At 38.3% G+C, this 16,101-nt stretch overlaps 1 protein-coding gene across 37 annotated transcripts in view; it reads right to left on the bottom strand.

The window, feature by feature from the left end:
* LOC139959375 (gamma-adducin-like) overlaps positions 1-16,101 on the bottom strand; it is a 75,289-nt gene that overhangs the window by 39,695 nt on the left and 19,493 nt on the right. For 32 of the 37 annotated variants that reach the window (XR_011790071.1, XR_011790072.1, XR_011790059.1 and 29 more), the window contains 7 exons: positions 13,759-13,839; positions 12,403-12,608; positions 11,794-12,036; positions 8,818-8,982; positions 7,574-7,990; positions 6,413-6,523; positions 5,475-5,567 (listed from right to left, as the gene is read on the bottom strand). Coding sequence is in view for 2 of the 37 variants with exons in the window: in XM_071956938.1 (XP_071813039.1) it covers positions 7,754-7,990; positions 8,818-8,841 (261 nt within the window). In the remaining 35 variants the exon portion in view is untranslated. The remainder of the gene's footprint in view (positions 1-5,474; positions 5,568-6,412; positions 6,524-7,573; positions 7,991-8,817; positions 8,983-11,793; positions 12,037-12,402; positions 12,609-13,758; positions 13,840-16,101) is intronic. The other 5 variants (XM_071956937.1, XR_011790043.1, XR_011790052.1 and 2 more) reach the window with 5 other exon arrangements.

The following is a 16,101-nucleotide window of genomic DNA, read 5'->3' as shown; positions in this document are numbered from 1 at the left end:
AACATTTTCAGATACAACAAATTTTGGCAAAAACTGCTTGAATTTTGTGATAAAATGTCACATTTGAGATTTTTTAGATAAATTGTTTGAATTTTTAACCCATTCTCCAATATAAATGAAGGTATTAAATGAAATTCACTGTTTCTGTGATCCATGTAGAGGTTTTGTTCTTAAAGTAGTCTTACCTTTTTGTGCAGAGTTCTAGAGCATCTGTTCCTTATGCATGTCTTGAAGTAGAGGTTGGGTAAAGTAGAGGTTTGCTAAATTTTAGTAGAATCAATAGTTATATCTACTTCAGTTGCTGTAACTGTATCTTAGGTGCCCCCCCCCCCTCCCTCTGCCAGGTTTCATCTAGGATGAACCACATGGTGCTGTGATCGAGTGGATAAAGGCAATGGCATTTGAAGCAATTAGGTTTGGCAATCAGGATGTTCTATGTAAGGTGGGTTTATCATCCAAGAGCAGCTAGTCTACAGTTTTCCCATCTGAAATGAGTTTCTAAATTTTATATAAAATGTTGAATTGGAAGCCACCCGTAGTGTAAGTTGTGATCCATACGCGTGTGCGGGCTTCTCCCGCATTTGTGTTTGGTTAAGCTTTGTAATAATAACTGCTCATTATTATTATTACAAGGGCCGTGTAACCCCATTCTTATCTTTGGAGTGGGGGGAGGGGGTATCTGCACTTGTTGGATGTGTAGTGCAATTGGACGCCAAGATTAAGAAACAGAAAACCACATTTACATAATGTTACTGCTCTGATATAAATCTTAGCTTTGTAAGAAACTCAAAGGACAGCCATTTATTTTACCACTCCGTGGAAGCTGGAATCCTTTTTATTTATCAACAGCATACATACACACCATAATTGAATGATAATTAAACAGTAACATAAAAGATAAAAGTACTAAAACTGAAAACATGATAAGAAAATGACATCCCTTGATGAAAGTACAGTGAACTGGATCGCCTCTGGAGAGAGATATGTATATTAATACAAGCCTTTCAATTAGGTTGTGATATTGTGTGTTCAATCACATCTATAATAATCAACAATGTGGGTAATCATTAATAAGTACTCATTTGAGTGTGAAAATAAAGCCTACAGGTTGTCAAATAATTCATTGTTAACAGTTAGATCATATAGCAACAGAACAAGTTGCTACAAAGGAACGTACTTCCTTCATAAAATATCGCCCCAAGTGTCTTGCAGCATATATTATGTAACTTAATTATACTCAACTATCAGAGTGAACAACAGAGTAAACAACTCTACAGTAAAGGCCACCAAATTTGAATACTGTACTATCTTTTAAATGAATGGAAACAGTTAGAAAGATAGTTCATACTGTTCCAGTCTTTGATACACTGTGTATGAAACCGGTGGGGATTATAAAGGTAGGTCTTACATGCTTCACCATGATGTAAGAAATATAAGCGTAATAAAAGGAATATCACACCATCAAAGAATATATAACATTAACTCAAAGGTCACTGTACATCTTGTCCTTTGATGTTAAAGTCTCACTATGCATTCCATCTGGACTCGGTCTGAATCACAATGTTTTGGAGGTTTCTATTCTCGCTCGTCCTCTGAGATTCGGCCAAAATAGTTGGCAAACAATGCACCTACAAGATTGTCTGCTTATTATCTACACAATGTTACCAAAATAGGGTTAGGGAACAGTTTGTTCGTGTTTATAATGGAAGGCATAATGGGGCTTTATACCTAAATATCACATGAAAGTAAGTACAAACAATGAAGGATATTCATCAGAACACAACTACAAGGCAAGTTATAAAACCAACCAATTTACTCAGTTTTGAAATGTAAGTAAAAACAGAGGAGCTGTGTGCTACTGTATTCATGACCAACAGTTTTGTTTGTGTTTATGTCATATGAAAAACTCAAAATACCCATATCCCAATGGATTTAAAGAAAAAATTGAAACCATAGAAAATAAGTTGACAGTCGGGTCAAGTAGCTACTGGATAGTTCCCTAAAAACACTCTTATGAGTTTTACTTCAGCACCGTCGAAATGGGTGCAATTAGTCCGTAAATATATGATGCTTGGCATGGCAAAACATGGATGGGACAGATATTGAGACTTTCATATTTAGAGAGGACAGAAACAAACAAACAAGCAGAGACTTAAAGTTGAATCCAGATGTCCTTTTATCACTGAATGGAGAATCGGTTGCGAGAGCATTTCAGAGACAATGGTCTGAATTGAAAGCTAAAAGATCAATCAATTTTGTGAAGTAGCATTTAACATACTACACTTTTCATTCAATTCTAATTACCACCAGGTGAAAGCAATATTATGTAATATTTCTGTACGAAACCCTTGGTGTTTCTCCCCCTCCAACCCACGCCCAAAGAGGTGCAACTTCACATGGCTAATTAGCCTGATCACCTCTGTCCCTTCTGCTATATGAAAAGTAAAGTAAGACATCTTAATCCTCTCTTACATTTGATCTTTCTGTGGTTTTAAGAATTTTGCATATTTTAAATATTCAGGGTGGCATTTAACCCCCCCCCACTTCCCCACACCCATCACCCTTCACCACCAAGAAAAATGAAAATGGATGAAGTAAACAGGGTGAGAGAGAACTTCAGTTGCTACTGATGTTTGTTCTAATAATGTCCTCATAGATAATACGGAAACCTCAAGTCTGCAATATAAATCCACCGTGACAAAATGATGATATTTCGGTTGCTTTTATTCCCAAGATGCGCTACTGTTTTTGTTTTGTTATTAAATTTATTTCCTATTCCTGTTGGGCTGCATGGTTAAAGTTAAAAGTTAAAGTTGAAGGTTTACAGTCTTGTATGAGGCTAATGCCTCCTCACACGACTTTACAACTTAACCCCTGGTCATTGGTAACTTGTCACACCCACACACCAAAGTGTGCACAATTCAATCAATCTCTCCTGGGGCACACACAGTGCACCACAACCATGTGTCCCCCGGGGGACTTCCAATAGGGTGCAGCCACAAACCGGCGCACGCAACTATATTTACAAGTTACTTCGCAGGTCCCCATTTATACACCTGGGTGAAGAGAGGCAATGGAGATAAAGCGCCTTGCCCAAGGACACAACGCAATGATCTGGCCAGGGCTCAAACCTGTAATCCTTAGATCACAAGTCCACTGCCTTAACCACTTGACCACAACGCCCTCCCAAATGGTTACATATGGTCATATGGTTACATACCGTCACGAGAATCCGACAGTGGCGCATCCTGGTCGACCAAGTGGGGAAGGAAAACCAAAACTTGCAACAATAACTACAACGACAGAGTAAATACAGACTTGAAACACGTTGTGACAACGTCACAGCAAAATCACATCATTGTAGCGAATGCCCGAAAAGATGGCTGAATTAAGAAAGAAAACAGTTTCTTCTTTCTCCCCTCTTTTTGGTCGAGGCAACATCCCAGTTTGGAGAGAAAGTCAAGCAATTTTGGGGGATCTAGTTTAAGGAGATTGAAGAAAGACAGGGTTTAAAGGTGACATGCACTACTGTAATTTGACTAAAAGTAGAGCTATATTCCATGCAGGCAATTTAGATTAAAGGAGCACTTCTTTCCCCATTTTTTTTTTTGGTTTTAAACTGATTGTTAGCCAAACAATAAAGCTAGAAACAGTAAAAACATGGTAAAGACTAACGCTAACAGCTAATATGGACATAGTCGGAGGTTAAAACTGCCTCTTTGTGTAATTTCTATCATTTGAACATCAATTATGTTCGTATTTATATGGAATACATGGTTTGGTTTTTATTGAGATTTTTCAAGCTGAATGCTACTTTAACTGAACAATAAACATAGAGTCTGGCAGGATCAGAACCGATGTTTTCAGAAAATCTGGCAAATCTAAAATAATATTCTTTGAGAATCTCCTGGGTATTAATTCTCTAAACTATAATTTCATTATGAAATTATCTTCTTGTATTTTTTCTCTTTCTGATGTTCAGCAAAGATACACACATTACCATAAAAACATTTTTTCATGCAAAAAAAGGGTGAAAGTGAAGCTTACGAAAACAATATCACTTCAAAAATAATTTCAAAACAAAACACTCAATTGAAAAGTAAACAAAAGCTGCAGGCAAGTCTTTCAAACATGTGAGTCTAGTCAAACCAATCCGAAAACAATTGCAATTTGGGGGGTGGGGATAGGTGGGGGTAGAGGTTGGGTAGAACAGCACTGATCAAACCGAGTTCACCAACAAAAGTAAAGCAAAGCATTGATTTATGACTCACATTAAAGGTGACATGATTTCTACAAATAAAACCAATCACTTTGTGTAATCATTAATGAAGAATATCAAAACAAGCCATAACTGAAAGATATTTGTTTCCGAGTAAGCTGGCTTTAGTAAGTTGAGATTGATCAATTAATTCGATCTTATCAATGGAAGTTTGTTCAACCTATTGATTTTAACATGAAGTGCAACTCAAGTGGCATGTCCAAGTACTAGCTTCAGTGTCAATTTACCCACACATTTTACTGGGTGGAGTGCGGTGGGGGGGGAGGAGGGGGAGTGGCTAATATCTTAACTTTTCCCCGTAGCTCATGTACTTTCTTGTGGTACATTCACTGATATTACTTACATAGAACCTAACGGAAGGAATGTCGAGACCATCCGTCATTTTCACCACACTTTAATAAGTACACATGAATCGTATCCTAACGACTGTCACACCAGGCACATTGATAAAACAAAATTGCCCCCCCCCCCTCCCTTTTATTTTCTCTCTTTCTATTACTTAGTGCTTGTTTTGGATTAATGATGAAGATTTTTACAATTTTTCTAAGCAAGGATACTTAAGTTTTTGGCAGCCCATTGGTAGGTGCGGTCAAGATAATGCTTAATCAAATAACATAAAAATAATTGTTGGGATTGGGGGATAGGCCAGCCAAGCTATTACCTAACTACAGACAGAGAAAAAAAGACTTTCTATTCTTAAGTAAACTGGTACCTTGATCAAACTTTACCATATTATTAGATCTTGATCAATGTTTACAATATTACTAGAGGGTCATCGGGCTGATACAGGTGGTTTACTCTCGAACCAGTGTAAAAGCTTAAATGAAACAGGACACTGTTGTGCTGGTATGAGACGCGTTAGAACACAACAGGTAGCGAGGGCGCTTTATTCTGTCCTTGTCTACAGTAGCATACCCGTACAACTGCTGTGTAACCCTACACCAACTTATTACGGTCTTGTCCATGAAACAAAATGTCTTATCAGCTGACATACTACCGAACTTAGTCAGTATACTTTATACTACTATGCAAATCATAAACAATCTATAAACAGAAATAGGTGGGTGGCTCTGGTCTTCATAATCTAAAACAAGAGATATCCTTTAAGAATGTGGACTCAATAGATAGATGCAGAGGGGGTGGGGAGAAGAATGGAAGGTAGAGGGGGCCAGAGACAAGGAAAATTCCAACGCACCTGTGTTCTGCAAGCATCTCCATAAGTTATACCTGCCAGAACTTCAGAGATGGGTCCAGGGTGCGTCTTATACCCAAAACGCTCTTGCCTAATCTGAAATTCAAAGAGTAGACAACATCCTCGTTGGTAACATTATAACACTTCTATTCATAGTCTCTCTGCCATTAAGGATGAGGCATTAAAAATTCATGCATTTTGCCACCGCGGTCCTGGCACCAGCTGCAAGGAGCATGTGGCATGAGTGCTAAATGCCTCGTTCTGTTGGATGCAGGTGTGACCTCATCAATTTTTCATTTCTGGGTAATATGGTTACGGAAACTTCACCGGCAGACACTCTTTGGGACATCTATCAAAGATGTCAGAATGACAGAACACATAACATAGCACTAAGAAGACACATAACATAACACTAAGAGGACAGTGAATAGTGATACTAAGGAGGAGAGATTTAAGAATGTTTAAAGTTCTCACAGCAAATTTTATAGGCTTGCTAATGATCTGCTGTGTGTAAAATGATCCTGGGTGGGAAGGGGGTCGGGGGCGTGAAGAAATATACACCCATCCGCTTCAACCTACCATAAAAATACAAAAGTAGTAAATAGCACAACTTAAAAAACTTTCTTGGGTGAACCCTCCCTACATGTGGAAATGGCTCCCTAAATGGGGAGTCCACTCCCTCAAGGGGAGAACCCTACCTACGTGGGGAGTCCGCTTCAACGAATCCAGGGCAACACCCACTGATACACTTATACATTATCTTTTTTTTCTTTACCACTTTTTCTATAACATACCAGATACATCATTCACTCCTCGGAAGACCGAATTAGGGGAAAGGCGAAAAAATGGGAAAGAAGTGAGAGGAAGGAGAAAGTGGTGACATATAACAAAAATAAAACAATCAATTAGAAATAACATTGTTTTTATTGTCATCAACGTACAGTTTAAACCTTCTTCTTGTACTCCTTATGATCTTGTCCCTGTCTTGCAAACTGTTGTGGATCGGTGATAGCGACTGCATCACCACTCTTGGGGTCCTTGTCACCTACCCACTGTGAAAAATGTAACCAGAGAGAAGAGTTGTGGATGACGCATAATCACTGGGTTTCCATTTGGCCGGTTTCCTACACGATTTATAACCGCAGGAGCGTAACCAGGGGGCAAAGGGGGAGACCGCCCCCCCCTTCAATTTTTTTTTTGTATTTTTTTTAAGGATATCAAAGTTTTATAGTAGCTGTTATAAGAGGTTTTAATATTTGTTCACCAATAAATTAACTGTGTCTGAATTTTCGAAAATTCCGTGACCAACATTCTTAATCATACTTCCCTCTACTCATGCAATTTTGACCGGTCTGTTAGGGGTTGAAGGTTTTTTTTCTATATTGGTTGTCCATAGATGATATTTTGTGCAACATTATGGGCATGTTTGAAGTGAATTTGTTTATTCAAATTCTGAACAAATAATGGGCTTTAAAACCTCGAAAAGTGGGGCTGACGGGTATTGTGGGCAGCTACGTAGTATTACCTACAAAAGCAATGATCCACAGGAGATGCAGTGAGGTCCAACATGATGTGTGACTGGTGTCAATCTTAAAATAATGTAATGGATGAAAAAAAAAACTATTTGGAAAAAACTTGGTTCTCAGGCAAAAGTGTTCATCTGGTTGGTCATTTTCAAGCCTGAGAAGTGCCATTTTCGGTGATCTGGGCGCTATCAAAACCAGAAATTTTCTTAAACGCTGCGTGCCAACCGATGCTGGCGCTCCGCTTAGATAGTAATATACAAAATATCACAAAGCGCGAGAACAATTTGGGGGATGAAAGTTGCTATGCGCCTGCACCCATGCAAATGTACCCCATCAATATTTGAAACAAATCACCGCCCCGGATCACATTGTCCAGAATGGTGACAATCCCGCTTCCCCCTTCCCCCCCCCAACAACCCTTCTATCCCTGTTCTCCCTCTGAAAAGATCAAACATTTGCTAAATAAATAGCAAACAAACAAAGGATGACTAACTTCTGATAATTCCATCTGTAGGACATTTTAGATTTAAATTTTTTTGTTTCTGGAAAGTGCTAAAATCAAAACATTTTCATCACCTTGGCAAGTGCCTCTTCGATGTCTTGAATTGTCAAAGTCCCCAAATTGCCCAAAATTAAGGATTGTGTCGGGTGATTCTGTCAAACGGATGATGTGCCTACCACCAATTACATGTCACTACTACTCAGGTGTATCTTTGTCTTGTAGCCCTCGTCTTCCCCTTTCTCTCCCCAGTTGGCTTACTGTTGAGCTACCTCCACCTTGGAGTATGTCTTTGGCGTGTTCAGCCATTTCGTTTTCTCCTCTGCCTGCCTCCTGTTCAACATCTTGATCGGTGACTCATATCTGCTCTTCTCAAATTCGTTGTTGTAGATGTAGATGAAGTTGGTGGAGGCTGCTGGGTAGGCGACGTCGCTCTTGGGCTTCAGTTCATGTCTCACAAACGGCTGGCCGTACACGTTGCCTGTTATGTAACCCTGTAACAAATTAAAAAGTTCCTGTGATCACATTTTTGTGCTGGTTGCAGATCTAAGTCACTCTTACATCTAACATCAGCAGCACAACATTCCTCCATCTTTGTCTTCTTTGCTGTTTTACTTATGAAATGATTACATATCAAGTCTTCCACAAGTATCTCTTTGAAAATCTCACACATTCGCTGTCTTTGGTGCATTCAGGACAAACTAATTGGAACATTCCGTTTCTATGCCATTTCCATGAAATACTGCACAATTTTGGATGCAGGTGATCTTGAAAATATTTTCAAAATGGGTGGGGTGTGCGACAGATCACTTGTAGGGAGCTTCATGAAGTTCCCCAAACCAATGAAGTTTGGATTATGTTCAATAGCGTATGCAATCATTCTGATTATTAAGTCAAGAGCTTGCCAATACTATATATATATATATATATATATATATATATATATTGAATCTAAGAGAGTATCAAGCTGTAACAATTAGAGTTTCAAGTAAGACACAAATCAAATCAAATCAAATGGTGTATCCAACCATCCTGATACGTCACAGCTGTTTACTTTGACTGAACGAAGCTACCTGCTTATCCACACTGACTTCCTACAACTCACTTCTCACTGAATTATCTCACTTAATAAAGCGTATTAGCTCGGTACACATATGATCAAAAACCTCATACGTTAACTAGCGACGCCATCGGTTGGCAATTAGCATAGTAAATGCTTGCTATGTCTGCTCAGATCTTTAAATGCAAATAAGGCTAGTTGGTCTGCTGCACAGACGTTGCAGGCCAAGTGAGTTGGAATTTTTGCATTTTGAAATCTTACCATATTGTCCAAATGTCTCATCATGGCTTCGAACTCCAGTTCACCGACCTTCAGTTTGTGTCCTGTCTCACTGACCCCACCTGCGTCCTTGGCAGTCCATTTGCCGACCTTGTCTCTGACTTCATCAGGTAGGTGGATGACATTATCCAGGCCTACGGCATGTATCTGTCACGAATAATTAGCATACGGTAAAGCGTTTGAATGCAGTTTGTTGTTACATTATCGAACACAAGTCTTACGAGCGACTCTTTTAATCTCTCTTATTCCTCCTTTGTCGTTTCTCGTCGCTGACTTTGCTCTGCTGGTCCTAACACTTAAGCGCTATATAAAAATAAATTATTATGATTAAAAATCATAAAAATAAGTGGTATGTTGACCTTTTTTCTGTTTCATTTCTATGTGTAATCATTTGAAACTTTCTGACAGTGGCACAATAACCCAGTTCAACTTCTAATTTTCTCCTGTCTTGTGCCACGATAAACAGCATATTTGCAGTTAATAAAATTAACAATCAAATTAAAATAAGACAAGGCTACATGTGTAGTATATTTCTTGTTTAGGCCTAAACTTATAGTGTTACTACAGTTAAGCTTATTGTTATGGGGTGCATGGGGCAATGCCTATGTTTGGTAATTATTTGGACATTCAGTACTTGGATTTTCCTAGTTTTACCTAGTCAAACTTCACGTTCAAGTCTGACGTTTCTCTTACCGTACTACAGAGATTTTACTCACCATTGAAATAGCGTTATAAAAATGCAAAACATTTAAGTGTTGGGCATGCAGGGTTTAATGTGATTACATTTCTGTTTTTCATATGTGGTTATATGCAAGGAGCCAAATTTTTCATCATTTTAATAATTATTACGGGGAGGGGGGGAGGGCTAGTAAGGTTATATATAAACTTTGTGACATGTTGTAAGACATGTGTAAACATGCTTGCTTGCAAAAAAAGTGGGGTCTAAAGCCACCCATCTCTCCCCCGCGTTGCGACGTCCCTGTATTATGCACTGAATATTATATATTATATTTTCCGTTTCTGGTGGGTGGTTATTGTGCCAATGTATATTTGTGCCCTATCATTATTAATTATTTCTATGTTTTATGTTCAGAGTACATTCACAGTATGTGTGGCAGAAACCAGTGGACAGAGCCACAGCCACAAGAGATGAACAAACGGTTTGCATACAAGTGCACGAATGCTCCAAGATACATGAAATTGAAGAAGCTGTATTTTATTTTTGAATTAAAAAGGAGACCTCAGAATTCTGGTTATTCTCATTATTTGTTTGGAGAGTTTTAATCAATAACTAGGACAACAAGCTGGCCAAATTCCTAACTCTCCTTACTTTGAACTGATTAGCATACAAGTATTCAATAAGTATTCGAGTAAGTATTCAGAAACCTGTTAAGCCTTCATAAAAAAACTAATTAGCATACAAGTATTTGAATACTAGCGAATAAGTATTCGAGTAACTATAAGTATTCATCAGAGCCGAATTATTTAAATTAGCAAATACTTATATGTAAATGAGCTAAGTATTCAAATAGCTATTCCAAATCTACTCGAATACCTATTCGAATACCTATTTGAATACCTAACAGGTATTCGAATACTTCACTCATTTACATATTTTGGCTCTGACGAAGGCTTATAGTTATTCGTATTAGTATTGGAATACTTATTTTGTACTGTGTGTTATATGGTAAATTTTCTGAATACTAAGGAAATCTTTGAATACTTTTTGAATACTTATCGACTATATTCGTGTTAGGTAAGGGTAACTTTATTAGAAAGCAGATAATCCGCTTTGTAACGACCATTGTTTGTTACCCAGACTCGAAAAAAAAAACCACACACACACACCGATTGATAAAATTGTAGGTTGACAAAACCCAGACAACCAACTCTTGATGCTGCAGGGAGAAGAGAGGACCAAGTACTCCCATTCCTGCCCATCAACACCCCCCACTTCCCCCACCACTTGAAATCCTAACCCACTAGTAAAGTGTGTAGCTGAACCTTCAAGACATACAAATAGAAAACTCAATTATGACTTTCATGAATGATCTCTAAGGGAAATTTTTCCCACAGTTTCAACTGGTAGCTTTTCTAAGAATTTACATTAGCCAAAAGACCCTGGTTTCCAAGGTCAATAATGAAACACATCTCCCAGGTGGGTAACCTTGCCCTTGGGGTCAGACATCAAAAAGAATATTATGGGAACTTTATCGCTGAATGTCAACATTATTAGTGCACATACATGTTAGAAAGCAAACATCCCCTACTATGCCTTAATCCAATCCATAAATCCGATTTGGAGTCGGCAAGTTGCATCAAGACTAGCAATTATTCCAGTCAAACATACTTTTTCAACCGCTGTTACTTTCTTTTCATTTTATGGAGCAGGCTTTGCAATTGCGTGTGGCTTTCTGCTGTTACTCAGAGCCTAAATTGACTCAGGAAATAGCAAACAAAAGTTTGTACAGAAGCGGAATCTTCGGGGGTGGAGAGAGTTGAGGAGAGTGTAATGACTACATATTGATACAGAAGTAGACTATGCTAATGGCAAAATCAAGTTCCGTGTAGGCTAGGAGATACAATCATTCCCAAGACAATAAAAATTCCAAATTGATTATATTGTTTGGAAACAGTTTGAAAATTTCAGATAACTTTTCTCAGAGGAGAGGGTCATAACAAAGATTAACTCAATCCATACCATTTACTTTGTGTTTCGAGTTGACTAATCTTGTCCATTTTCAACCCTAACCCCCTCCCCCCCCCCCTTACCCCATTCCCGGCTCTTTAAAAAACAGCTTAAGAAAGGAAAACTCTGTAACTTTCACAGGTCTCCAAAATATTCTGAAATGGAGGAGAATGAACAAACTGTAACATAACCAGAAAACATTTGGCCTCACACTGCTAAGTTTTACAAGCAATCCGACCACGTTGGACCAAGTCCAGCTAATTCTTTACCTGTATCGCACATGCTGCCACACAGTTGAGGGCTAGGAAGTACGCCTCCTCTATGGACCCACCACAGCAGATGATACATGGTTACGCAAGAATAGGATCTTGTTTTTGGGTCCAGGGGCCCTGATGATTTGATCCTTCTGTTCCTCCTCGACCACGATCTCCGTGTAGTCATAGTATAGAGATCTCACCACAAATCAAGGCATCTTGACTGATCGGCAATAGGCCACACTTCATAGTTGAGACCTGTCAAGATTCAAAGCAAAAAATTCAAAATCCTCCATATTCTATGACATCTTTGCTTTTAACGATTTGCTTTGGTCAACAACTTGCAGGAAGGGTAATGCTAGGCAAACATATTGAATATTCAAAGAACATTTACAAATCCTCCATAATCTATGACATCATTGCTTTTAAGGTAGTTTTTTTTCTTCTTTTTCTTTTCTTTTATGTGGTCAGCAAATTTATAAAGTCAACCAGGTATTAATCAAAACAAATCGAAATGTGACAAGTCAAGTTAAAGATCTTACAAAAAAGTGATCAAAATCCAGGTAAAGAAAAAAGGAACCTGCTCTAAGAATCATGAAACTAATTATAAAGGTGGATACTCACAGCAGCGGCTGCCGAAGTGTGCACATGTTAAATGCATTTAGTACCTGGTCTGGATTTATTATTATTATTACATTTGCTTTGGCAGACTTTTAACTTTGAACACTATCTATCAATATGTAGCAACTGCTTTGAAGTTGATGAGAAAAACATCTTTTGGCCGAGAAGCATCCAACATTGGGGTTATTCCACTCATCTCCAGAAGTTATCTGTTGATCCCCAAAAAATCCCTTAGTTCATTGTTGCCTTTAAATAAAACAGTGAGTGACTTAATTATTTAGATTACACAAAAGAAGGCAAAACTATATCAAGAAAAGAATGCAAGACAATTGATCAAGTTAGCCATTAGCTAGCATTTGAAAGCAGTAGAGAAGACCAGCATATGCAGAGAAGTCTCCTTGATAATTGAAACAAACACTGTTGTTCTATAACTCTATAAACACTACCTGGCAATTGATTGGACATTGTTTATATGTAAAGGATTGGGTGGTTAGAGAAGTCTGGTTGCGACATCCAAGGGGGGGGGGGGGGTGGTGGGAGGGCGGGAGATATAGTATGGCAAGGGAAGGCAGAACAGTTTTTCTCTTTAAGCGCTGGTATTTTGTTCCCCACTAGCAAGCTCTACATCAAAAAATAGGAGGAAAAGGAAAACAAATGTGTAATAAACAATGCTTGATAAAATCATAAACTAGCTTTTAAATGTCGGAACACTCCTTTAATGCTCAGAAAATATTAAAGAGTGAATGGCTCCTTTAATATTAAGGAGTAGAAGGCTCTTTTAAATGCTTATGCCATGCAACCCACAATGCATCTCATGTCAAAAATTAACCTTCTATTCTAAAAATCATGGCTATAACCGACATATGATAAAAAAAAATAAGATATAAAATCTTAAATTTGTCCAAAATCCAGAACCATCTAAAAAAATATTTGCTTTGTCAATAGATGATAGCTGAAGGGAATACAGCTTATTTATTACAACTCTAAGTGTACATATGACCAACTAATCCCAATGCCATGGAATACTATTATGTACCAACGCCAACAACAATATGTACACAACAGTTACCTTTATCGAACACATGGACACGGCCATCTTATACTACAAAAACTTGTGATAAAACTGAGGGTGCTACTGGCAAATACCGTAGAATATGTACAACCTATCTAGCATTATGCTGTCTACCAACAGAAATCACCTACAATATAAAAATGAAATGCAAGCAAATATGAATACTTGTAACGTCTTCGTTCACATACTGAAATAATTATTCCATCTAGTACAGTAGTAGCAGGCATATCACATAATATAACACATGCTTGGACCTAAGATGTTTAAAAAGTAAGGAACGAACTTACCTGATTGTAACTGGTCTCCATAGCTGCCCTCAGCATACACTGCAAACGTACATTTTCTGCAACGCCTAACTTCACATCAAACTACAAAAAAAGCATCATATCAGTCAAAATCTTAGAAAAGTTACAAATGAAACATGTTCCTACCTCATAGAGCTTTGATGATAAACTGACGCAGGGAAAGTTAATTAAAAATAACTGATATTTTTGGATATATACATAAATCTTAGATTTCGTGTATAAACCACGTTGTCAATGGTCCTGACCACAAACTTTTTCAGGTTCCTTACCCTCAACTTCCTGGAGTTTTGAAGGCTGAAATTGCAAATAAACTAGTGCATATCCCTACACTAGTTTGGAGGGCTGAAATTGCAAATAAACTAGTGCATATTGTTATGCCCTGGGTTGTTCGGGATGCGTGTACCCCGTATTTCGAACACGCCCAGGGCTACTAAGAATATGTTTTCCCATTTTGTTTGAATAATTTACCCTGCGATTTGTTGTCCATTCATTCACCATTCCATTTACTTTTGGTTTATTATGCAGGTCTCTTTCGCTCTCCCCGTCGTCTGCCATCACCAGCATTCCAGGCATTCGCTCTTTTATTACGCGAGTTGTTCTGTTTACCGTTTATCTATTTTACTTTCACTTGCTCTCTTTACCTTGTTTAATTAAGACGTTGTTTTTCTTATGTATTTTGTTTTGTGGACACTTAATTTATTTCGTTGAAGTTCGGGCAGAGAACTGGAGACCAGCGGTGAGCAGCACGACAATTACAGTATAGTATTATTATTTAGAGAGCGGGTCCGGGAGTGAGGGCTGACTACGGGGCGCCATTCCTTTTGTATTGTACAACTAATAATTTCCTGTCCTGGTTGGCTTCTTTGAATGTTATAGACTCCGGAGGTAGGGTCAAATTAGGGCTCTCCCCGGAGGTATTGCAGAAGTTAATCGGGCGGGACCACATAAGGCAGTATTTGTTTAGTCTGCCGTTGGCGCCACGTGTCGGGTATTCACTCTCGTGATTCTTAAGAGCCGTGCTGCCCACACCCTGGTATGTAGTGTATTTGCTATTTATTTAAACTGAATCTCTGCCCGTTGTTTGCTTTCATATTTGTGTACGGCAGAAAGTCACTGCCTTATTTTTGTTAAGTGTATGTTTAAAGTTAATTAAGCTATTAAATTATTGATTTGAGACCCAGTTCTCTTTAACTATATTCTTCTCTCTTTTTTGTGTATTGGTTCAAGCCCTGCTATCATAAGTCTTCGTCCCCCCCTTTTCCCTGCCGTGACATCAGGTGGCCTCCAGCTGCCTGATAACCCGCGCTACCGCTCGGCCAGGATACAGGGGTGTTGCAATATCCCTACACTAGTTTGGAGGGCTGAAATTGCAAATAAACTATTGCATATCCCTACACTAGTTTGGAGGGCTGAAATTGCAATTAACTAGTGCATATCCCTACACTAGTTTGGAGGGCTGAAATTGCAATTAACTAGTGCATATCTCTACATATAAATAGACCTATCAAAAAGCCCAATCCTTGAGATCAATTTTAAGTTGGTCTGACTTCATGAAGTCAAAAAATTGGATAACCAACCGTTATTGGATAACCACCCGTCAACCTGTTAACACTGTTCCTTGAGGAGCTCTTATATTTTCTTCTTTCTAATGATCTCCGAGGTTAAATAGAGTGTGGTTTTCACTACATCATTGCAAATTGTATTATTTGAGACACTAATTGAGACAATATTTAGCAGAAAATTTTATTTTATTCCAATTTTGGAATACATTTTCCGCTGGAGATCTCGGCAATGACGTCTTGCGACGTTCGTTAGCCTACAAGATTGTTAGTACGGATTCTGCGACAGTGGAGAAATTAAAGGAGTGTAGCATCAGAGTTGCCGACAGTTCATATAAAGATACTGAGATTTTGTATGCTATCATGAATGATGTTGGTAGAGATGGAATTGCAAGTTGTGTGAAATCTTTGGGATGCTGGATTATCACATTAAAAGCAAAGGAACAAGCTGATCTTATTTTGGACAGTGGACTCCTCGTGAATGGGAATCAGTTTCTACTGGTGTCAACAGAGCGTTCCTAACTGTTAGTGTTTTCGGAGTACCTTCATTCATACAGGACAAAGATCTAACAGGAAAACTTTGTGAGTATGGGTGTAAAATAAGAGGCGAATGGAAACGAAAGACCTTCCCCAGATTCCCAAATATCTAGAACGGAATACGATATGTACAGTTAGAACTACCTGAAGAACACAAGAGCTTGCCTTACGCAATTAGAATTAACGGGATTAATATGAACTTAAAGCGCAATGGTCAAACTAAAGTATG

The sequence above is a fragment of the Apostichopus japonicus genome, chromosome 19 (assembly GCF_037975245.1).
Source record: "Apostichopus japonicus isolate 1M-3 chromosome 19, ASM3797524v1, whole genome shotgun sequence".
Taxonomy (NCBI): Eukaryota; Metazoa; Echinodermata; class Holothuroidea; order Aspidochirotida; family Stichopodidae; genus Apostichopus; species Apostichopus japonicus.
Note: the sequence above shows the minus strand (reverse complement) of the source record. Positions and strands in the feature narration are given on the sequence as shown.